Source organism: Ascaphus truei, chromosome 1, assembly GCF_040206685.1.
Source record: "Ascaphus truei isolate aAscTru1 chromosome 1, aAscTru1.hap1, whole genome shotgun sequence".
Lineage (NCBI taxonomy): Eukaryota > Metazoa > Chordata > Amphibia > Anura > Ascaphidae > Ascaphus > Ascaphus truei.
Window position 1 is genome coordinate 181,459,241 of NC_134483.1, and position 24,002 is coordinate 181,483,242.

At 42.3% G+C, this 24,002-nt stretch overlaps 1 protein-coding gene across 2 annotated transcripts in view; it reads right to left on the reverse strand.

Annotated features, from left to right (window-relative positions):
* SLC28A3 (solute carrier family 28 member 3) overlaps positions 1–24,002 on the reverse strand; it is a 147,059-nt gene that overhangs the window by 98,019 nt on the left and 25,038 nt on the right. For both annotated transcript variants that reach the window (XM_075598943.1, XM_075598949.1), the window contains 6 exons: positions 21,040–21,129; positions 15,311–15,393; positions 13,270–13,361; positions 5,559–5,748; positions 4,748–4,892; positions 4,180–4,293 (listed from right to left, as the gene is read on the reverse strand). In XM_075598943.1, the coding sequence (XP_075455058.1) occupies positions 4,180–4,293; positions 4,748–4,892; positions 5,559–5,748; positions 13,270–13,361; positions 15,311–15,393; positions 21,040–21,129 (714 nt within the window). The remainder of the gene's footprint in view (positions 1–4,179; positions 4,294–4,747; positions 4,893–5,558; positions 5,749–13,269; positions 13,362–15,310; positions 15,394–21,039; positions 21,130–24,002) is intronic.

A 24,002-nucleotide genomic window follows, 5' to 3' on the forward strand; every position in this document is an offset into this window, starting at 1 on the left:
AGATTGTGTCTAGGTAGCTGGGGTACAGAGTTGCTGGCTACCCCAAAAATGTATCCGGAAACAGGTCATATTCCTGGGCACATATAGACACATCACTCCAGTCAAAATTCTCCCTTGAAAACAGTTGCACCTCTCACCGCCAGGTTCCCTGCTTCAGCACAGACCAGAAAGGTAAAAGGGGGCATAGGGATTTGTATATCCCGGGTAATGTCAAGGGTACCTAGGTTGGTAAGGGGTCCCAAGTATATGCCCAGGTACCCCAGAATCAGTATAGAGGTTCTGGGGGTTTCTCCAACTATATATATTAAGTTGCAAGTTTTATGAAACTTAAATCCAAGTTTCAGTAAAGGAAAGAGATACAGCCCTGGGAGTGTGCCTAAGTGTTTTTTGGTTCTAAGGAAAGTTAGGTTTCCTTAAGGGAAGGAGCTACAGCTCTGGGATTGCAGCTAAGCATCTTTTCATTTCATTTCAGGACTTAGAAGAAAAATGGGAAATATTTTTCATGTTTCATATAGCCAATGTGGTAAAAAGGTTTTTACAGTCTAACTCAGGTTTACAGTGGGTGAGGCATATGGCTAGTGGGAATAAAAGTATATAGTCCCATTCTACCCCTCATAGCCTAAAAGACTTAGACAAAGTAAAAAGTATAAAAGTATATTTTTATTAAACTGCAATGTTTGTAAATGCATTATACTTCTAAGTTGGGACTTTCAAAGATGGTTCTTTGAGGGGGGCTAGTGGGCTACAAATTTGTGATGCCACTGAGTCTGCCCAGGTCCGTACTTCAAAGTCACAGATGCTGCCAGAGGTGTTAAAGCCATTTGGGCTGGATGGTTAGGTGGAGTACCCTCTGGGAAATAATGCCGGCCATCACGGCCATCATTTGCATTCCCAGACTTGGAGGCACCTAACCCAGTGGGTGGCTTCTGAATAACAAGTGGCTATGGTGACAAAGTCACGCATGCCCTCATTACATTCAGAAGAACCACTTGCCTGGCTTTGGAAGACTGGCAGCCCTCTGAGTGGCTGGTTGTAAAGTTCTCAGGCTCGGATTGGATGAATGAATCTGAAATACTATAAGAAACCCAGCAGCCAATTCGGTCCTCAGATTCTAAATGCCAAAACACCAGCGGTAAATTCAAAGATGCTCTGGGAGAGATGTCAGTGAGCCGGCTTCAGTAATTTCAAGGCGAGAATTTTTATGTCCCACATTTCAGGGCCAAGTTCTCAGAATACTTCATAGCGGTCGCAGCTGGAACTGCAGGCCAACAAGAGTACCAGGATGTTTGGTACTCGCTCCCGGTCAAGGGATTTTACCCCCTCCAGAGTGGAAAGAGCGGTGGTGTCAGGAACTGCATGATGATTTCAGTTTCAGGACTTTTCGGGCTTAGTCCCGGTCATCTGAAAGACTTTGTAAAGACTTTGTTTTCTGTGCTATTTCAACTAGGAAAGGCTAGTTTTGTAGCCCAGACCCCCAATAAGTGTGTTTTCTCTTGAATATTGTAATCCATTGTGTGTGTCTGTTTCTAAGGAATAAATCTCAATTTGTTTTACTTCTTGGTTTTGCTCAGTGATATGATCCCGGTATAAAGTTGTAAATTGCCTGGTATCCCGTGACAGGCAGGTATCCCGTTACAGCATATGTAAGAGATCTGCCTCACCTCCACATTGCTTTGGGCACAATGGGGAGTATCCTGGAACAAATGTAGATAGTTTCTGCGGGGTGAGGTACCACCTCATTAATACTTTATACGCATTCTCCCTTAACGTTATACATATTGAACTTTTAGCCGCAGCTATAATTATTTTGTTCCATTCCTCTTCCCCTACCACTTCCCCTAGGTCCTGTTCCCACTATGTCATTTAGCTCAGTTTCCTTGAGTGTGCTACTCCTGAACAGATCACCTCTCCATATAGTCGAGAGATGAGTCCCTTATTTCTGTTTTTAATATACAGAGTTTCCAAAATTTGTCAATTGGGTCGGGGCGGAGATTTGTTGTAAAATGCTCTGATCTGGAGGAATCTAAATAATTCTGTATGTGGAATGTCTTTTTCTGACTTAATTTGTTCAAATGTTGGGATGGTGTTTCTCTCCTCAAGATTTTTAAGTCTAAAACACCTTTCTGTTTCCGAATTAGAAAATCTCTGCTGTTTAAACCTGGAGCGAAGTCTGGATTCCCATATATTGGGCCCATTAATTAATTTTTTGTCGTCAGTGAGCATCTAAATTTAGACGCCTCCCAGATTGCAAGGGAATTGGAAGACAGCGGCTCTTTAACGATTGATGAATCCATTTTGGGATCCAAAGCAGGTTGAGCAGTTCTAATGGAGCACATACCTCTATCTCTTTCGCTCCGTTCTGTGTGCAATTTTTAGACTCGGTGGCCACCGTACCTTTCGGAGGAGCTGCGTTCCAGCTGCGTTCCAGTAGCTAATACCGGACGTGGTAGCAGGGGCACAGCTGCACCATGGTTAACCAGAGAAGTGCTGTCGCCGCCAGAATAAGTTTTACATGTAAGTCCTTGATACTATTTGTGCAATAAATATTTGTTTCTAAATTGTTGTCTCCCCGTTGTGCCTTTTGAACTGTGGGATCGCATTTGAGATCCAACTAAATACAAAGAGTGAGTAATCTACAGATAATCTACATCTACAGAGAATCAGAGAGAAAGCAGGGATGGGAACACCCAAAGAAACCAGTCCCAACTCCTGTGCATACACATGGCCGTGTGAGTATTATTATTAGTATCAGTATATCATTAACACTGCTGCTACACCATCATCTGTGATATCCTGTTGTTTATTTATCACAAATATATTATGTATGTTTACATCTTCTGTTGTAATATTTGATCCTGTGCTCCTCTATTTTCTCTGTCTATTGAAAGATATGTGTCTGTTCCCTGCAATGCTACTTCAACACTTGGGTCTATTTATAAAGTCTTCATGCTACAAAACAGCACTAGCATTTTTTATAGAGAAATTATATTTTATTCTTTGTTCAATTTCGTTCTGTTTTGCAGCCAGGAAACTTTAATACAGTCTGTTTCACAAACGTGTCTGTAGTAAAAATTATATTCACCAACTTGCCATGATACCAATATAAATACAGATGTTACAAAAAGGATGAGATTGCTTACCAATGTAGTAGGTAGAATGCAAGAGATCAATGGTCAATGAATGCAGAACAATATTGCAAACATATCTGAACTGGGGGTGCATTAGGGAAGAAGCATTGCTTCCTTCTGACCAAGAAATGAGAAGTTCCTGTGCTAGTAAGGGGTGCTGGTCACTGCAGTGAGAGGGATGGTGCATCATGTCATTATAATATTCTCCTGTTATAATGCTTCTTATGGGCATTGGGGCTTGGAAATCAACAGCAAATTGAACCTGAATTGGGGGGTCATCTATTTTTTAATGAAACTTCTTAGCTGTGGTGGCTCATTAGAAAATCTTGGGGTAAAATGAATTGAGTTGTTACTTCCTATGAAATGGAAGTAGCATACTGAGCATGTGCATAGTTTTGCTGCAGAAGTGGCCACTAGTTGTCAGTAACGCTATATATATATATATATATAAAAATACACACACACATGTAGAGGTATCAGTACCATATATATATACATACACACAATTACACTAACACACACACTGTCAAGAAACCTCAGAATGCCTTATACCTCTTACTGGCAGTGTGTTGCTAAATACACATGTATATGGTATATGTGTATACAGTTCATTTAATTAAACACTTTTCAAACAAGCATCACAGAAGTCTTTCATTGTATAAAAAAAATAAATACAAATAACAATTTCTCTCACAAGGCTAAAACGTTTCACTTCCAACGTGTGTCGGCAAATTTTTTTTCTTGGTGAACTGCCGACTCATGTAAAATTAAACCTTTTGATAAAAAAAAACTCTGCAGTAGGAAGGAACGAGTACATATATGGATGTATTCATTTTTTATAAACCTATTAGCCTAGTAAACTTAAATTACACAATCTAAGCAGGTTTGTATTCTACCATTTAGTATTCTGCTGAACAATACAATTTGATATCATGTACATCCATCACTTCAATTACTCTATTAAACCACAGAAGATCAGTAGTTCAAGAGTACTCTACCTCTATGCAGTTTTGGATAAGGAAAATATCACATAAGGAAATCGCAAACTCACCTGCACTTGTATACCAAGCCTATCAAATGCATCAAATCCTGGCTTTGTCCTTAAAATAATGACTCCCAAAAGGAACTGGAGTCCAATTCCCCAAAACACTGGTCGCCAGTGGATCTAGAAGAAAAAAAAGAAGTATCTAATTATGTTGAAGTGTTTATTATGCGTAAACTTGTTTAGGAATGAAAAACGAAGTTTTGGAAACTTTTTAATTCATCGCAGAGCTGGCTTCAGTATTAGAATCCAATTCCATACAGTAGTTTCATTCTTCATATTTGGTTAATTTTCATGTACAATTTTAGCTCTTCTATTTCTTCCTTTCCACCTTTACAAAATCTAGCACTTTTGTCCCAAAAAATGTGTTTTACAGTTTGAGAAAATGTTAAAAGGAAAAAAGGGAAAATGAAAAATAGCAGCAGTAAAAGTATCAAAAAATTGTTTATAGTTCTGTTACCCTAAAATATGTGCTTGTACGTTTTGCAAAGTTTGTAATGGCATAAGTGGAGGGTTTTGAAACCCCCCTTCCCAAAATAAACAATTAACCTTTCAAGCAATGATAATTCTTACATACCTTAGTTGGATGTTTAGAAAAGATGAACAACAATAAAACGTACATCACAAGTCCACCAAATGATATGAGCTGATTGGTCCCCATTTTTGCAGTATCAAAAATAAGCCAGCATATCATTCCAGCAACCAGACTTATCCAAACCACCCTAAAGTAGAGAAGCAGCATAACTTGTGTTAGATCCAAGGAGATCGCAAAGAATTTATATGACCTCAAATAACAGCTTTCAGTTAGATATTCCAAATACCGCTCAACCCTGCTATATTGCGATCCGTTACAACGCGAATCCGCTTAGAATGCGATGCAAGCGTGGCTCCCAATTTTCGTATTTATGAATACTTTACAACACAATTATTGGTATCTTACATACATTATTGTACAATGCATATAATTGTACATTATTTCTAACGCAATCCACTTAAAACACGATGTGATTCTTTTGATCCCAAGAACAGCGTTATAAGGGGGTTGAGCTGTATTTGCAATTCTTCTAAAATCTTTATTAGTATTTCTAAGAGAACCCATTCATAAATCACAGACACACATTAACTCAACTATATGACACACTATTTGTCCTGTTAGTATTTGGTCATACAAAAAATCTGAAGCATTATATCTTGGTGTTTAGGGCAAGTCTATATGAAAGACCATAGTCCATAGAATATCATCTTTTAAAAATGGTTTAAGTATGGAGCTATTCCCACTGTGACAGTGTCAAACTTCTTTAGTGCAAAATCCTTCCACATACACTGCAGTCAGCACAATAAACACAATATAGAAATAACGAAAAATAAAATTGTATAATTGTTCTTGCCATTTCATCCAGAACCATTGTGTCTTTAAGAAGTTTCCAACGGGGGAGAAGAATTTAACAATTTTGGCTTCGTATCGGTCAATGAATAAATCCCAAAAGACAAAAAAGATGGCCAGCATGGTCAACACAAAGAGTGCGAGAGCCCTGTGGAAGTTCAGGATACAGGCGGCAATCACCATTCCCAGGAAACCTGTTAAAATTGCAGGGGGGGGGGGGAAGAAGTTTACACGGACATAAAATGCATCACAAAATGCTATGAAGAGAGGGATCATTTCAAAGAGGCAATGCAGATATAAAAAAATGTTTTTACATTGTGTAAATCAGTGGTTCCCAAACTTTTTCGGCTCAAGGCTCCCCAAGGCGATTAGGATTTTTTCAAGGCTCCCAAAGTAAAAACAAAGGTGTATATACATACCTAACAGTTGCAGTGCACAGTTGGTGTCTCTCTCACACACTCTCACTCTCTCTCTCACACACTCTCACTCTCTCTCACTCTCAGACCTCTCTCTCTCTCTCTCTGACCTCTCTCTCTCTCTCTCTGACCTCACTCTCTCTCTCTCTCTGACCTCACTCTCTCTCTCTCTCTGACCTCACTCTCTCTCTCTCTCTCTCTCTCTGACCTCTCTCTCTCTCTCTGACCTCTCTCTCTCTCTGACCTCACTCTCTCTCTCTCTGACCTCACTCTCTCTCTCTCTGACCTCACTCTCTCTCTCTGACCTCACTCTCTCTCTCTCTCTGACCCCACTCTCTCTCTCTCTCTGACCTCACTCTCTCTCGCTCTCTCTGACCTCACTCTCTCGCTCTCTCTGACCTCACTCTCTCGCTCTCTCTGACCTCACTCTCTCGCTCTCTCTGACCTCACTCTCTCGCTCTCTCTGACCTCACTCTCTCGCTCTCTCTGACCTCACTCTCTCGCTCTCTCTGACCTCACTCTCTCGCTCTCTCTGACCTCACTCTCTCTCTCTCTGACCTCACTCTCTCTCTCTCTCTCTCTCTGACCTCACTCTCTCTCTGACCTCACTCTCTCTCTCTCTCTGACCTCACTCTCTCTCTCTGACCTCACTCTCTCTCTCTCTGACCTCACTCTCTCTCTCTCTGACTTCACTCTCTCTCTGACTTCACTCTCTCTCTGACCTCACTCTCTCTCTGACCTCACACACACACACACACACACACACACACACACAAACACACACACACACACACACACACTCTGTCAGACACACACACACACACACACACTCACTCTGTCAGACACACACACACACACACACACACACACACACACACACACACACACACACACACACACACACACACACACACACACACACACACACACACACACACACACACACACACACTCACTCTGTCAGACACACACACACACACAGACAGACACTCTCTCTCACAGACAGACACTCTCTCTCACAGACAGACAGACACTCTCTCTCACAGACAGACAGACACTCTCTCTCACAGACAGACAGACAGACACTATCTCTCACAGACAGACAGACACTCTCTCAAAGACAGACAGACACTCTCTCACAGACAGACAGACACTCTCTCTCACAGACAGACAGACTCTCTCACAGACAGACAGACAGACAGAGAGACACTCTCTCTCACAGACAGACAGACACTCTCTCTCACAGACAGACAGACACTCTCTCTCACAGACAGACAGACACTCTCTCTGACAGACAGACACTCTCTCTCACAGACAGACACTCTCTCTCACAGACAGACACTCTCTCTCACAGACAGACACTCTCTCTCACAGACAGACACTCTCTCTCACAGACAGACACTCTCTCTCACAGACTGTTAGGACCAATATGTCAGGCCCAGAATGTGCACTCATGTTAAGCTTCCATTTTGTCTGGTCATAACTAGTTAAGATTCTGTAGTCAGCCTTTGCTGAAATATAATTCATAAATGCACTCAGTTTCTGCTAAATTGCATTTCCTTTCTTTCTGGTCAGGATATTACTAGATACTTTTGTGAGGTCAATTTCCTGGTGTTTTAGTAGAATATAATAGAATGGTTCTCTGCAAGAAGCAAGGTAGTGAAATAAAGTTGCTAAGACTCAAGGTCTCTTTTGATAACAGACAATGAATAAGCTATGTATTCAGAACATTGCTTGTATTGAAAAGGGACACGTCTCAAAAGTCACGCCACTAATATGTCCTGCCCCTAAATCACGCCTCTAATTAAAGCTACGCCCAAGACACACCTAGTATACGCCTATGTCACGCCTATGATACGCCTATGTTATGCCTCTAACTAATATCTTTTTTCTTTCTGTATAAAAATCATTACCCTATGAGTAATAAATTGAGACAAAGGATTTGAAACCTGACGTGTGTTACGTTTCATTTTGTTCGTCTCCCAGGCCTGAAAAGTTCATCAAAAATCGGAGATAACAGTGGCAGGGCGTGAAAAACTTCTCCAGGGGAGTCTGCTGCAAACGGTGCAGAAGGTGTATCCAGTCACAAGGCTTCAGTGTACCTGGCAGAGGAAAGGTTCCTCTCGGTGCTGAAGCCAGGGGAGGAAATAACGGATTTTCCTTTCACAGACAGACACTCTCTCTCACAGACAGACAATCTCTCTCTCACAGACAGACACTCTCACACGCTCTCTCTCTCTCACACTCTCTCTCTCTCTCTCTCACACTCTCTCTCACACTCTCTCTCTCTCACACTCTCTCTCTCACACTCTCTCTCTCTCTCCCACTCTCTCTCTCTCAGACACACTCTCTCTCTCAGACACACTCTCTCTCTCAGACACACTCTCTATCTCTCAGACACACTCTCTCTCTCAGACACACTCTCTCTCTCTCAGACACACTCTCTCTCTCAGACACACTCTCTCTCAGACAGACTCTCTCTCAGACACACTCTCTCTCTCAGACACACTCTCTCTCTCAGACACACTCTCTCTCTCAGACACACTCTCTCTCTCAGACACACTCTCTCTCTCAGACACACTCTCTCTCAGACACACTCTCTTTCTCAGACACACTCTCTCTCTCAGACACACTCTCTCTCTCAGACACACTCTCTCTCTCAGACACACTCTCTCTCTCAGACACACTCTCTCTCTCAGACACAATCTCTCAGGGAGGGAGGAAAGGCAGGAGATCCGTGCAGGCAGCTCCCTGCACACAGACACACACACAAATAAATAAATACACACACACACACAAATACACACACATAAATACACACACATAAATACACACACACAAATACACACACACAAACACACACACACACACACACACACACACACACACACACACACACACACACACACACACACATACACACACACACACACACAAATAAATACACACACACACACACACACACATAAATACACACACACACACACAAATAAATACACACACACACAAATAAATACACACACACACAAATAAATACACAGACACACACAAATAAATACACACACACACACACAAATAAATACACACACACACACAAATAAATACACACACACACACACACACACACACACACACAAATAAATACACACACACACACACACACACATACACACACTGTAAATGGATGCATAATTGGATGTAAATTTTAAAGAACGTGCAAAACATTCTTTTTTGTGCATTTGTATTATATTTATTTTATTTATGCAGCTCCGATTAGGAACGCAGCTCTTTACAAACATAGCAGAATATACAGTAGAGTGCTTCAGTCATTCAATACCATAGAAGTTAAGAAGTGATATGGGCTAGCATACGGTATGTTGGAGGATATACAATATCTTGCAAGAAAATAGGTGTAGAGGCATCAGAAACACAGAAAAGAGAGAGAGAGTAAGAAATTCTTGCCACAAAAATAATTTAGAATTCATTTTATTATCTTTCAAAAAAGTGTCAAAAAATGTACATATTTTTCCTACTTTAAATTCACATTTGCAAAAAGAAACAAAATGAGTTTAACATTGAAGTCCTTCATCTTGCCCAAGAAAATGTTTAACTGCTAATGGTGGCTAGAATTTTATGTTATCACGATCACTTCATATTAAGTTTACCACGCTATGTCCTGAGCCAGCTACCACACTTTATATATAGATAATAAATGATTTTGCATGCAATATACTTACCTAACGGCAATCGCTCTTGCATTTAATAAGACATGCACGTATTATAAGCGCAATATGGTAACAGAAGTACGCTTATATAAACTGTAGATGCTCATGATATGTTTACTTTATATTATACATTAAATCATGGAAAAAAACTGGAGAAGATTTTAGTTGTATTGATTTGAATGGACCGGAACCTCAGAGTGTTTCTGAGCATTGTGACTTTTCACAGAAAAATGAAGAGAAATTTGGGAAAACATTTGTAACGCACATTTGATTTGAAGACAATCTCACATCTCTAGTAACAACATATTGTTTGTCAGACAAAAACAATCTGAAACAATGGCCCAGATCAGTTGTGGTAACCTAAAAGTGTGATGTTATCGCCCCCAAAAAGTGCCGTCTTTTATCGTGCGATACATCAGTGTTTCATCGCCAAAAATAAAGCACTTTTTATCGGATCTGTTACAAATATTATATCTATCAGAACGGGATTAACCACAGAAAGGCAGCAAATAGTTTATCACTACCCCAGGCTGGTGTCATTCCTAACTGTTCTATATATATAGTGGCCAATATACTGACCGTTATATACATAGACAAGATAAGCTAAACCAGCATGATAAAATTGTTATTAAAATACACTACAGTACATATTAACCCCTTAGGAGCCCATGGGTCAACTAGTCATGGATTTGCATGACTAGCTGATCACAAAGGGCTGCAAAGGGGTTAATATCAACATTAAACTACACTACCTACATCCCTCATTGACATGCAATGCTTTACAAACCACTAAGGTACCAAAGGGGTTAATTCCTCCCTTAACCCCCTCCCCCAGGAGGCCAACCACCCTCCCCGGAGCAACTACCACCATCACCCTTCCTCCCTACCCCTATCCCCCCCAAAAACCTACCCCCCTCTAGACTAATGCCCAGTATCTCTATTAGCCAAATGTGGATAATAGTGTTTTTTGGCATTAACCATAAAAAAAATACACGTATATATATTTAAAAAAAAACCATAACATTACAAATAAATTGATTGTCACTGTGGCTACCTAGGTCTTCTCCAAAGGGGCCTAGATAGTCACACTGGCAATCAATGGACAGCCAGAATAAAAAAGTTTACATTTACAATATTAAAATACATGCCTTACCCCGCTTAATTACCGTATTGCTTAGTAAAGCATTGCTAAGCAATCTTTTACTAACTAAGGGGTTAAAACCGCTCACCATACCCAGAGAGGCGTAACCCCCCCCCCACCCTGGGGCAACCACCCCACTCAATAACACATTTACCCCCTACAAGTGTCCCCCTCCCCCTGACAGTAATTGTCAATAGTACTATTAGCCAAATGTGGCTAATAGGACTTTGCCCATTGAAAAGCATACAAAAATGTATTAAATAAAAAATACATTACAATAAATAATAACACAATAAAAACTAAGCTATTAAATTCATTGATTGCTAATATGCCTATCTAGGCCCCTATTGAGTACCCCCGTGACAATTTACCCCCAATTTCAAGTACCCCCGTGACAATTTAATGTTTTAGTTTTGATTATTTTATTATTAATTGTAATATATATATATATATATATATATATATATATATATATATATATATATATATATATATATATATATATATATATATATATATATATATATATCCCTGGTAAGTTTGGGCTATTATTCTATCCTCCTCCTGGCAGTAATCCCTCTGTAAGGGCAGGTTGCCAGGAGTAATCATGTAGTACACCGAGGCAGTGAAGGCAGGTCACCAGACTCTGTGTCCAATCAAGAGACACAAGGGCGGTGCCTGTTGGAGCTACTTAGGGTATGGCCACTTTTTATTTAGTGTCAGTCAGAGTCAGTGTATCAGAGAGTGAGTCTGAAGTAGTCTTTGAGATTGGGTGGCATAGACCGAGCTGCCAGGACTCTCTAGCTTGAGGCCTCCCTCCGGGGAGGGAGAGTGCACACCCCATACCTCCTACCCTCTCTCTGGGTGGCCCTAGGCCTGGAGTGGTGTCAGGGACATCCTACAGGAGGACAGCCTGCTCTGCAATTGTCTGCTGTGAATAAGGAAGGGCAATAAAGAGATTGCACTTCTATACAACCTCCTGCCTGAGAATGGAGTGGGAGACAATTCTTCTGTAGGTACTCCACTCCATACTGCTGGGGGCTGCAGGAGATGGAGGCGCTGCACCAGTGAAGAGAACGGAGCACAACCCCAGAAGCCTGTCCTGTTCTCCCCCATGTCATTGCGGGAGACTCAGGGCCCCCTGTTGCCAGCAGGAACGCACCACACAGAGACATGTAGCCTGAGCTATAGACACCCTAGGACATCCTATGTGAGATTGGGTGTGGGAAACAGGGTTATATATATATATCTATATATATAGATATATATATATATATTGTGACATAGTCCAAAGATGTTAGGCAGCTTTCTGCCCCATTTTAGGTCAGAAAGTGCAGGAATAGTTAAAAATGATCCGTTCCACAGCTTCCCATTAACTCAGGCAGCTGGATGGAAAATCTAGACCATAGATTACAATGGCTCTAGTTCTCCCTCACCTGCTCTTCTAATCACATGCACAGGTATTTAGAGCAGAGAGGTTTTGCATTTCACTCTCTCTCCTTAGAGCCTGGAGGCTGGGGGTATTGCTGCTCCCCTGCATCCAGTTTCGGGGTGGACGGCCCCTCCAAGTATCACAGTACCAGAGGATTTGCCTGGACACTTGGGACCGAGTTCCCACCACGAACAGATTAGACAAACAAATATGTATTGCTGTTTCTAAAAGACTATGCAGTATCTAGTGACCCTAAATGAGAGGGCATTGTTTTAAGCTGGGGAACCAGGTTAGTTGGCCCAGTAGCAGTTAGAGGCTGATTATGATGTGTAGTTAGATCCCTGAAAGGGATAGGATTTTGTTTATATAATTTGGTTTCTTGTTACTTGAAATAACAGTGTGGGAAATACTATGACACTGATACAAGTGAACCGCTGAATGAAAATGTCTGAGTACCTCTAACCTACACATGTTAAAGCTGCAGTACCTTACTTGGATGAAAATAAAGCAGGCAGAAGCCTGAGTTAAGCAACGTAATTCTTTGCATGTTCCTGTTTGTTATATAATTAACCCTAGAAGACTGTGTCGGGAAGAACCCAGACAGACGTCAGCGCTACAAAAGGGGCGTTTGTCACAATATATATATATTTGTGACTTTTGTTATGCTTATTAATGGGTAATAGACCTATTAGGCCAAAAGAACTATTGCCCATTACTGTAGTTGCCCTGGGAAAGGTGGTTAGGCCTCCCATGGGGTGGGGGTTGTCGGGAATGGTATACCCTTTCATTACCATAGTGGTTAGCCAAATGCTAACATCTCGCTTTTTGTATTGCTTTATAATTATCACCTAATAAAACAAATCCACATATGGCTTTAAACAGTATTATTTTTTACATTTCCAATATAATTTGGTAAAACAAAACAAAAAAAAGGACTTCACATAGAGTAGCTGAATGCAGTCTGGTTGAAATTAACAGACTGTGGTGTTTGTCATACATACCTGCCAGCAAAATCCCACAAATTACATGTCTGATTACAGTTTTGTGCTTCCTGCAGAAGGCACACACTGCATCATATTTATTTTCGAACAATCTGTATAAGAAACATAAAATTAAAATAAACAGTAAATAATGTCTATTACTGGCCAACATAAAACAGGTAGTTCTAGAACACGAGTAAGCGAAGAAATTGCTTTTGGCGTCACTATTATTTTTACGGAGATATTGAAAGTAATTTTTCTATTAAAATGGTATTGGGACCCACTTCCTTTCTGACCATTCAATTTATGTGTAAAAATAAGGGACACATGGGTATTTAAACACATTAAATTGGTCTCCCAGTAGTTGACTTATTCAAAATATTATACAATCTTGTCTTGGGTTAATAAGTTTACATTTCCATGTAACGATTTGTAAAATTTGTTCAGTTATTATCCATTTTAGAAGGCACAGTGATCAATTTACAATATGAGCAGAATTTAGGTTTTGAAGATGCATTTCCTCAATAACTTTTATCCAAGATGCCACAAAAGGTACACTACTATTACACAGTCCTTGTTTAAAACATCATCTAACGCTGCTGTATTAATAAGAACACATTAAGACCACTAAGCATAACCATTTTGACTACCATTTTGACTGCAGTTTTAGGCCTATGTGCAATGTGCAGTGAAGCTGTTTTCCCTTCAATCAAGAATGTTCAAGCCACATCGAAATGAATGGAGTGGAACTCTTCCTGAGCCAAAGGCAGGCGGTTTTACACAGTAAATTGAATAGGGAATGGGGGGAGAAGCAGCTTTTTTTTATTCATCTGTGTGATTTCACTACCTATCATAATAAACCAATCTGTATCTTCATGAGTTTGAAAGTAGCAAATCCTCCACATAGGGTTCTAAATGTTTTTACTTACAGTATTAGAAAAAGGTAGGTCCCCCAGAGCGGTGTCAACACATATTTACCATAGACATCAATAGAGAACAGTATCCTGTGGCACTCAAAAACTCTGCGACAAAAGTCAAATAGACATTTAAAGTCTATTTTTTTTTTTTTCAACTTCAATTTTTTATTGGTGCTTTCAAGCATACATAATATCACAACCCGTTGTATAGTACACCAATTTTTTTCTTCTTTATCTCCCTTACTGGAACGCGGGACATTATAATAAACATGACAAACATGGGGAGCTACCTAACACTGAAGACACGACACACCAGACATACATGACATAGGGCCTGGGGGGAAGGGGAAGGAGGGGAGAGGGGGGGTGTGTGGAGGAGGACTTAGAGCGTAGTTGTGAGAGCAACGGTGTCATCCGCTGAGGCTTCCTTGGATACGTCTTGGGTTTCTGTGTTTTTTAAAAAAAGTATTTTTAATGATGCAGACAAAATGCACAACGTTTCGGGGAAATCCCTTCTTCAGGTACAAACACGTACAAGTGACCTTTGTACCTAAAGAAAGGTCACAAAATGTTGTGCATTATGTCTGCATCATTAAAAATACGTTAAATGTCTACTTGACTTTTGTCACAGAGTTTGAGTCCCATAGAATACTGTTCTCTATTGAAGTCTATGGAGCGATTTCTGCAGGGATTCTCGCTTTCCAGCTACACTACCAAGCCCCATTCTGAAGGAGTGGAGTGCGCCCGCCATCTTTGGATCCTTTAGCATATTTACTATTGGCACCCATCAATTCAGAAAAATCCAATTGTGTTTTTGTAAATCAAAATGGCTTCTGGAAGGTTCATCAATTGACAACTATAGTAAGTACACCATTTTTTTTTTTGGGAGTCATCTGGAAATGTCTCCTTAACTGTGGGTCTCTTGCTGGTAAAATAAAGTGGTTTAAAAGTTTTTTTTTTTTTAAAGTATATATTTTTGGGAAACTTTTACTCCAACAAATATTTTATATTTTATGACATATTGCGTAGATTGTATATGCTTTGATATAGTAGAGATTTATGACTAATCCTACTACAATAAAGTGCATATACAGTATAATTGTAAGTGCATAACTTCTGGTATCATAATAACAGAACTAGCTTACCCTTTCTTGTTCGTGAGTATATCATCCTCAGAATTTAACTTATTTGGAAGATTAGCATGTTGAGAGTCACCTGGTATGTTAAACTGGAAAAAAATTAAACAAAATGGTGATAGGTTAGCAGAGCAGCAATAACATTAGCTCAGATTTTGATGGTCATAGTTTTCCCTATATCCTGCTAATGACAGAGTATTTAGCATCTTCCTAGTCCCATTGTTCAAGGAGTGTTACATGTTCCAAAACAATTACATTGGTGTCATATTATTTATCAATATAAGTGACTTAAACTGGCTGTATATGAGTTCACATAGATGCAAGTGTAGGTTGGTTGCAGATTTTAAAACATTTTCATGAATAAAAAAAGCTGTGTGTGCTGTGCACGCGCATAGTAAGTGAAACTTCTTTGACTTTTGTCACAGAAATTGTATTTGTGATGTTTTAATTAAAAATCAAAATACAATTTCATTGACAAAACACAAATAAATTTGGACTTAGAACGTGCGTGCATCCCCTGTATTTGCAATAAGTGTGAATTCCTCGTGTAACTGCGTGTGCGTGTGTCAGTCAGTATGTGTGTCAGTCAGTGTGTGTGTGTGTGTGTGTGTCAGTCAGTGTGTGTGTGTATGTGTGTCAGTCAGTGTGTGTGTATGTGTGTCAGTCAGTGTGTGTATATGTGTGTCAGTCAGTGTGTGTATGTGTGTTCATGCGTGTGTGTCAGTCAGTCAGTGTGCGTGCGTGTGTGTGTCAGTCAGTGTGTGTGTATGTGTGTGTGTCAGTCAGTGTGCGTGCGTGTGTGTGTGTCAGTCAGTGTGTGTGTGTGTCAGTCAGTGTGTGTGTATGTGTGTGTGTCAGTCAGTGTGTGTGTATGTATGTATGTGTGTGTGTGTGTGTGTGTGTATGTCAGTCAGTGTGTCAGTGTGTGTGTATGTCAGTCAGTGTGTCAGTGTGTGTGTGTATGTGTGTCAGTGTGTGTGTATGTGTGTGTATGTGTGTCTGTGTGTCAGTGTGTCAGTCAGTGTGTGTGTGTGTGTGTGTGTCAGTCAGTGTGTGTGTGTGTATGTGTGTCAGTCAGCGTGTGTGTGTGTGTGTGTGTGTGTGTGTGTGTGTCAGTGTGTCAGTCAGTGTGTGTGTGTGTGTGTGTGTCAGTCAGTGTGTGTGTGTGTGTATGTGTGTCAGTCAGCGTGTGTGTGTGTGTGTGTGTGTATGTGTGTCAGTCAGTGTGTGTGTGTGTGTGTGTGTGTCAGTCAGTGTATGTGTGTCAGTCAGTGTGTGTGTGTGTGTGTATGTCAGTCAGCCAGTGTGTGTGTGTCAGCCAGTGTGTGTGTGTCAGCCAGTTTGTGTGTGTCAGTCAGTGTGTGTGTGTCAGTCAGTGTGTGTGAGTGTGTGTGTGTGTGTTAGTCAGTGTGTGTGTGTGTGTGTGTGTGTGTCAGTCAGTGTATGTGTGTCAGTCAGTGTGTGTGTGTCAGTCAGTGTGTGTGTGTGTCAGTCAGTGTGTGTGTGTGTGTGTCAGTCAGTGTGTGTGTGTGTGTGTCAGTCAGTCAGTCAGTGTGTGTGGGTGTGGGTGTGTGTTTATGTGTGTGTGTGTGTGTGTGTGTGTCAGTCAGTGTATGTGTGTCAGTCAGTGTGTGTGTGTCAGTCAGTGTGTGTGTCAGTCAGTGTGTGTGTGTGTGTGTCAGTCAGTGTGTGTGTGTGTGTGTCAGTCAGTCAGTCAGTGGGTGTGGGTGTGGGTGTGTGTTTATGTGTGTGTGTGTGTGTGTTTATGTGTGTCAGTCAGTGTGTGTGTTTGTGTGTCAGTCAGTGTGTGTGTGTGTGTATGTGTGTCAGGCACTGTGTGTGTGTATGTGTGTCAGGCACTGTGTGTGTGTATGTGTGTCAGTCTATGTGTATGTGTGTCTCTATTTCTTTGTCCTTCCCCCTCTCTCCTGACTCCCCTCCCAAGACCCCCCCCCCCGAGCTGCGGAACCACGGGGGCTCTGGCAGAGTCTCCTGACTCTCTCTCCCCTCCCCCCCCCAAGCTGCGGACCCACGGGGGCTATGGCTGAGTCTCCTGACTCTCCCCCCCCCCCCCCGAGCTGCGGACCCACGGGGGCTCTGGCTAAGTCTCCTGACTCTCTCTCCCCCCCCCCCCCCTGAGCTGCGGACCCACGTGGGCTCTGGCTGAGTCTCCTGACTCTCTCTCCCCCCCCCCCCCCGAGCTGCGGACCCACGGGGGCTCTGGCTGAGTCTCCTGACTCTCTCTCCCCCCCCCCCCCCGAGCTGCGGACCGCAGGGGCTCTGGCAGAGTCTCCTGACTCTCTCTCACCCCCCCCCCTGTGCTTAAGAGGCCCCCCCCTCCGGCAGTGCTGCGTGGGAAGCGGCACGCTCAAACCCCCCCGCTTCCCGCGTTACTGGAGCAGGAGGCGAGAAGCACTCCTCTCTCACCCCGATACCCTCCATCAGGTGGTTGAGTCCTGAAACCAGGCTCCGGATGTGAAGCTGTAGCTCGGGGGGCAAGGAGGGCAGCTCCACGTCCTCAACCCCGGGATCCTCTTCTTGTCCGGCCAGCTGCAGTTGATAGCCTGCAGGTCTCCGCCAGGTAGCAGCGGGAAGAGAGAGGAGAAGGCCGGGGCCAGGAATATGTGTGGGGAGATCGGGACCAGCAGCAGCGGCGCCCACATCACCTCAGCCGTGAAGTACACCCCATCCACTCACCCCCGCAGCTCACCACGAACACAGCCTTCGACTGGTTGGCAGCGCCAGCCTCGAAGCTGGAGAACTCCTTAACTTGGTGGGCCCCCGCGGAGAGCAGCAGCAGTTCGGCGCAGCCGCACCAGTGCAGGATCTCGGCACTCGTTAGCTGTGACGGCGGTGAGTATGTTGAGCGGGGGAGGAGGAGGGGGGGAAAGCCGTCCTCATTCACCCGGCAGCGCAAGGAGGACTCCGAGCCGCCTGTGAGCATCGCCATGACTACCGCGCATGTCAGCGGGCGCGGGCAGCGGCGGCCGTTACGGCGGTGGAGGAATGGCATGCGCAGGGGGGCTCTGTCTGAGTCTCTAACCCGGCAGAGCGCTTGGCTGGGACAGAGAGCGGGCCTGGTCCCAGGAGCTGGTCAGTGTGTGTCTCTCTCTCTGTGTTGTGTGAATGCGGACACGGAGCTGCGGACTCCCAGCCCCCCCCCCCCCCCCGGCGACACGTGGTCCCGTTACCCCCCTCCTCCCGACTCCCACTACCCCAGGCTGATCTTTGGACACGGAGCTGCGGACTCCCAGCCCCCCCCCCCCCGGCGACACGTGGTCCCGTTACCAAAGCAGGAGTGACAGGGCAGGGGGTGGAGCCTCAGCCTCAGCTATCCCACCACGGAGCAGCGTACTCCACGGCGGGCAGCACCACAGAGCCCGTGCCGGATGAGGGGAATTAAATACCCCTTAACACACCTTACGTGACAGCGAATCACCGGCTGCCAATTAAATTTTGAGGGCTGCCGCCGCTGCCGCATGTCAGCAGGAAAGCGGAGGTAGGGAGGAGAGAGGCTGCGCGGCATGGCAGCGGCAGTTAGGAGCGGCGGCTATCGCCGCCGCATATGTCACGGTGTGTGGGGGGTGTGGGGCTCGGGGGGGGGGGGGGGGGGGGGGGGTGATTAGGAGCGGCGCCGGCGGCTATCGCCGCCGCCGCCGCATCTGATTTGTGGAGCGGGTGTGATGTCAGTGTTGGGGTCGGGCTAAGCCAGAACACAGCCCGGCCTCAACTGCCAGCACTGACGTCACATCCGTTTCATTTCTGTCTCCACAATTCTTTTTTGCCCCATCACGAATGAGGCGCCACTAAGGAAGTTTCACTTCAACAAGAATGTCTTTCAGAAATATACTTGCCACACGTGTTCAAGATGCCATAATGAGAAAAATCTCCAGACACTCCATTATAGTCAAAAAAAAAAAAAAGTTTCAAGACGTTAGAAGTAATTTTAGATTTCAGATGTTGGTCCATTAAAGGTGCAACTTGTCTAGATATAAGTTCTACCATAATTGTTTTCCAAAATGGTTAAACTTTACTGACTCATAAACAAATGTATATTTAAGGATTGCTGCTCTTTTCTCGCTCAGAATCCCGTACATGTCTCATCCTCACTGTAAGGGCATCACACAGGATAAAAAACGCAATCAGATTCTATCTGCTAAGCCCTACCCCCGGAGTGAAATGTGCGTTGGGGATGCCTGATGACTTCAGATACACGACGTACAGGCTGACAGCAGTGAGGAGGGAGGGAAGTGAGTTTTGTTATAGAGACGGAATAGATGTAGCTTATTTTGTAGCGACGCAGGTATTTGAGCACAACAGTGTTATTTTGTCTCACAAATTTGGATCCCCTGACTTGATTAAGTAGTTGGGGTTGAGAATGCAACAATTGTTACTTGATTCTACTCTCACTTATTGGGGGCAGACTGCTCCATACATTGCTTTATCATGCTGTGTCATTAATTTGGACACCACATATCTACAGACACTGATCACATTTCGGGCTGTAGAATTTACATTACTTACGTGCCATTATCACATCATTTGACACAGATTGTGCATATACAGGCCCTGATTTGATTCCAGGCTATAGCAAACACATTATTTACTGTAGGTGCCAATATAATATCATGAATTGACCAATTACTGTATACTGTGTGTCAAATATTGGCTATTAGGATTTGTATCTCCTTTATTCATTGATTGTACACTACTATATGCTGCAGATATTTATACAGTATATTTGAATATTTATTTTATCTCAGCATGAGTGTGCCCATTGATGAATGTAAACATATTACACTTTTTCTCCTCCTCCTACTCACTTTTTCATTAATTGCTTTAGTTCATGAGTAATTAATGAAAATGTTTGGATTTTGTTTTATTTGGACATATTAAAGGTTAAGGGGCATATTCTAGTAGCTGTGAGTTTGTCCATGGCCATCCACACTGTTCGATATGGTCATAATGCACTGATTAAAACTAGCCAAAAATCTGCATTCTGTGTTATAAATTGCATCATTTAAACTGTCTATAAAAAATGACAAACCACATGATTTAACGGAGGAGGAGTTCCAATTTAGTATTGTCTCCAATTGTATATATATCCCCCCAAACCTCCTTCCTTGAGGTTGTGAGAAAAAAAAAGCGAGTTGTTTAAAGTGGTGTAGCCTCTCGCACTTTTCAAGTTACTAGAATTCCGCTAGTTTGCAAAAATGCAAGTTTGGTCATTCCGCTTGGGTTAGCAGACCTGAAATAAAACAGCTTCTAAAAAAAAGCCTTTTCCATACACTTTGGAACAGGAAAAAAGGCTTACAGCATAGCAAAACATGCAAATCTGATCAGAAAGGGTTCCTTCCGCCTGCATTTAAACAACTCGCAGCAACTAGAATATCCCCCTAAGTCATAAAAGTCAAGTATTAGTGGTCTGCTCTGAAGTGAACCTCTATCTCTAAGGTTTGTCTTTCCACATGTCCTTCAGTTCTTTGGTTGTTTCTGTCCTAAAAACACAGAATATGATAGGGACCTTTTTCACACTTAAAAAGTCAAATTAAGTTTATGATGGACCTGCAGAAATATGGAAGGAATCTGTTTCAAAAGATAAAAAAACTACCAGTTATAATATACCTCAATACATTATTTTCATAAAGGTTTAAACTTTCATCCTGCAATAAAACTATTGATAAATAAAATTAAATGAACAGCAGAAGTATGCTAGACGTGTATTTGCCTGCTCTTACCTGACCAATAATGACTGCATCTCCATCTTTATGGTTCCAATTTCTGAAGGGATCATAGTTTTCTCTTTCATTGTACGTGGAATCCTCATTCTGTGTGAGAAAAAAACACAATGTTAAAAGGGCAAACATTAGTAATGTAAAAGAAGATTAAATTCGCCTATATGATAAAATGTAAATGTTACATTTAGAAACAAACTAAAAATAATTTATAAACAAATTGAGAAACACCAAATGGTGATGGGTGCTTGGCCTGGGGTTGGTTCACAATAATTTGTGGATTTTGGTTTTGGTTCTGAAAACCTTAAGGGTTTTGGTTCTGTATTTGGTTTTGGAATGCAAGGTTCTGGTACTTAGGTTCTGATGTTACATTTCGGTTTTGTGTGTCTCTTAAAAATATGTATATGTATATACATATGTTAAACAACACACAGAACCCCAGCAAGCTCTTTTTTGGAACCCCTGAGCCCCCACAACATATATATGTATATAAGTGTCAAAAAGGAGAGCTATTGAGCATGGCAAATGTATACAACAAGCGACAGAGAAGCCCAATGCTGCATCCAATATGACAAAAATACACAGTAAAATACTTATATATTCTCTTGAAAAAGGGTCATTTAGTTTAACCCTTTGCCCAAAGCATTGTAAGCCTGGGAGCCACGACAAGGCAGACCCTGTTCACAGGTCCTAACACTACCAGATAAAATACTAATATACCTCTATTAGGATTAAATTCTCATTTACCTCTATTAGGAGGGAGAAAGACCAACATTGGATCTATATCCAGTAAAATGAAAAGGACCTGCTGACTTGGGAAGTGGGGAGGGGCGGGCTTAAAATCTGGGAAGGAGGAGCCACCAACCTCCAACAGCTGAGACATCTGAAAATAAGTAAACGACACATAGAACCCCAGCATGCTCTTTTTGGGAACTATTAGTGAGGGACTAATTAAAGATGGACACTGGGACTGTTGCTATTATGAGCCCCTGTCTTCAGCAAAATGCATAAGGCGTGAGACAGGAATTACAGAGGCAGAGTTGAACATGTGAGGACTCCCATCACAGGAAATGATGCCACTGGAATCAGTCAGGAGATTATGTAGCCAAACCGAGGATGACAAAAAAGATCTAAGACAGCGAGGGTCTAACACTACCGAGTGGATTTCCTCCGGGAACATTGTCCGCATGCTATTGCTGCTTGCTGTTCTTTTTGCCTGTATTATAGGATACGTTTGTGAGTGTTTGTGATGTATATTTATACAACTGATAGTAGATACATTTTTTCTATACTATATGTGTTCCTTTGTCCTTTGAAGCAAAACACAAAGACCTGAGGCTTTTCTACACACCATATTCTACTACTGAAAGTGCTTGGATATCATCTACATCTGCACCATTATTCTCCTTTTTTCCCCCTTTTTTATTTATTCCCAAGATAAGTTGTGCTCCTTTTATTGCTTTGGAATCTGTTTCTTCGAAGATCCTTTAAAGAGCAGCATTTCCTTTGGGACCGTACTGTATTTAAATTTAGATTTGTTCACTTAGGGGCCCGTGCTACAAGCGTTCATAAAAAAAATCGCCGGGCCATTTAATTTGCCTGTTTTTGGAAAGTTGCTATCACAGTATTCAGAAAGCCTCGATTACCTGTGATAGCAAAATTCCAAAAACGAGCGAGTAGCCGGCGACGTGAAGATCACCCTCTGAAAAGGGCTTACTCTGCAGATTTATTCAGCTGCAGAGGGAGCTGCACAGGGAGAGCTGTCTCTCTCTGCACAAATCTCACCCGAAATTAATGTTTTTTAATATAAATTTTATTACTAGTGTTGATAAGCAGGGGGTCTCCGTAGCAGAAACATTAAAAACACAACAACACTAATAGCCACCTCCTCTACCCCCACATGATTGATACAAGAGGCAGCGGGTGTCCGGGCGTACTCAGGTGGTCCCGTGGGTGTCTGGGTGTCCTCAATTGGTCCCTGTGGGTGTCCGGGGGTCCTCAGGTGGCTACTAGATTTGCACGAGTTTCAGAACTGCCGATAAGTGGCTTATCGCCGCTCAAGGGTGATTTTTTTTATGACGGGTGACTTTTTGGCGATTCATGCCTTTATCGCACTCAAGTCAATAGCAGTTTCTTGCTAATCGCAAAGAGATCGCCTGCTTCTGGCCTTATTGAATAAAGCTCTTAATATAATGTGAAGCCTAAGCCGTAATAACAAAGTTTTATGATTAATTGACATGAATTAAAGGCAATGCTTCTCTAACTGGCATTAAAATCCTCACAGCATACTGATAAGAAAGTTATTCATTAAACTGCGATAGTGCAGATTGAAGCACTATGACACAGATACTCCCATTCAAGTCAATGGAAGTCTCTGTGCAATATCACCCTAATTGGAATTTTGGCACTTCAACGAATAAACCCCGTACACTTTAAAGCATCAGCCCTCCGGTACAATATTTTATATTTCTGGAATGAAAACCAGGGGTTCACTGTGGCTGAAAATAGCATGTTCCAGTTTCGGGAACCCCCTGGTTTCAGAGATAATCACCACTGAAGGAGGAGCATAGTTGTGTCCCCCAGAAGATCAACATTGCGGGTTTAATCTCCCTCATCAGCCGGGCCAATAGGAAGTCGCAATGTCAGCTGTTGCAACATTTAAATAGCGGGACGTACTGGCGATACCTTAACTAGTAAGTATCTCGGGAACGAGGGATACCCAAAGCTGAAATTAGCACTATGTTTATTTCCATCCTGGTGATAAAAAAAGGTCAGGGCAGGAGGAACTGCGGCTATAATGTACAGATATCCTAAGTCAGATGATTACAGAACAGTGGTTGGGATCACGTCATTTGTAACTTAATGATAAAGAAAAGGAATCAGTTACACATATATTTAATGCCATACTTTGGCGGTCATTCCAAAGGTTCCCTCAATATATCTTTATAGTAATATCGTTTGCCAAT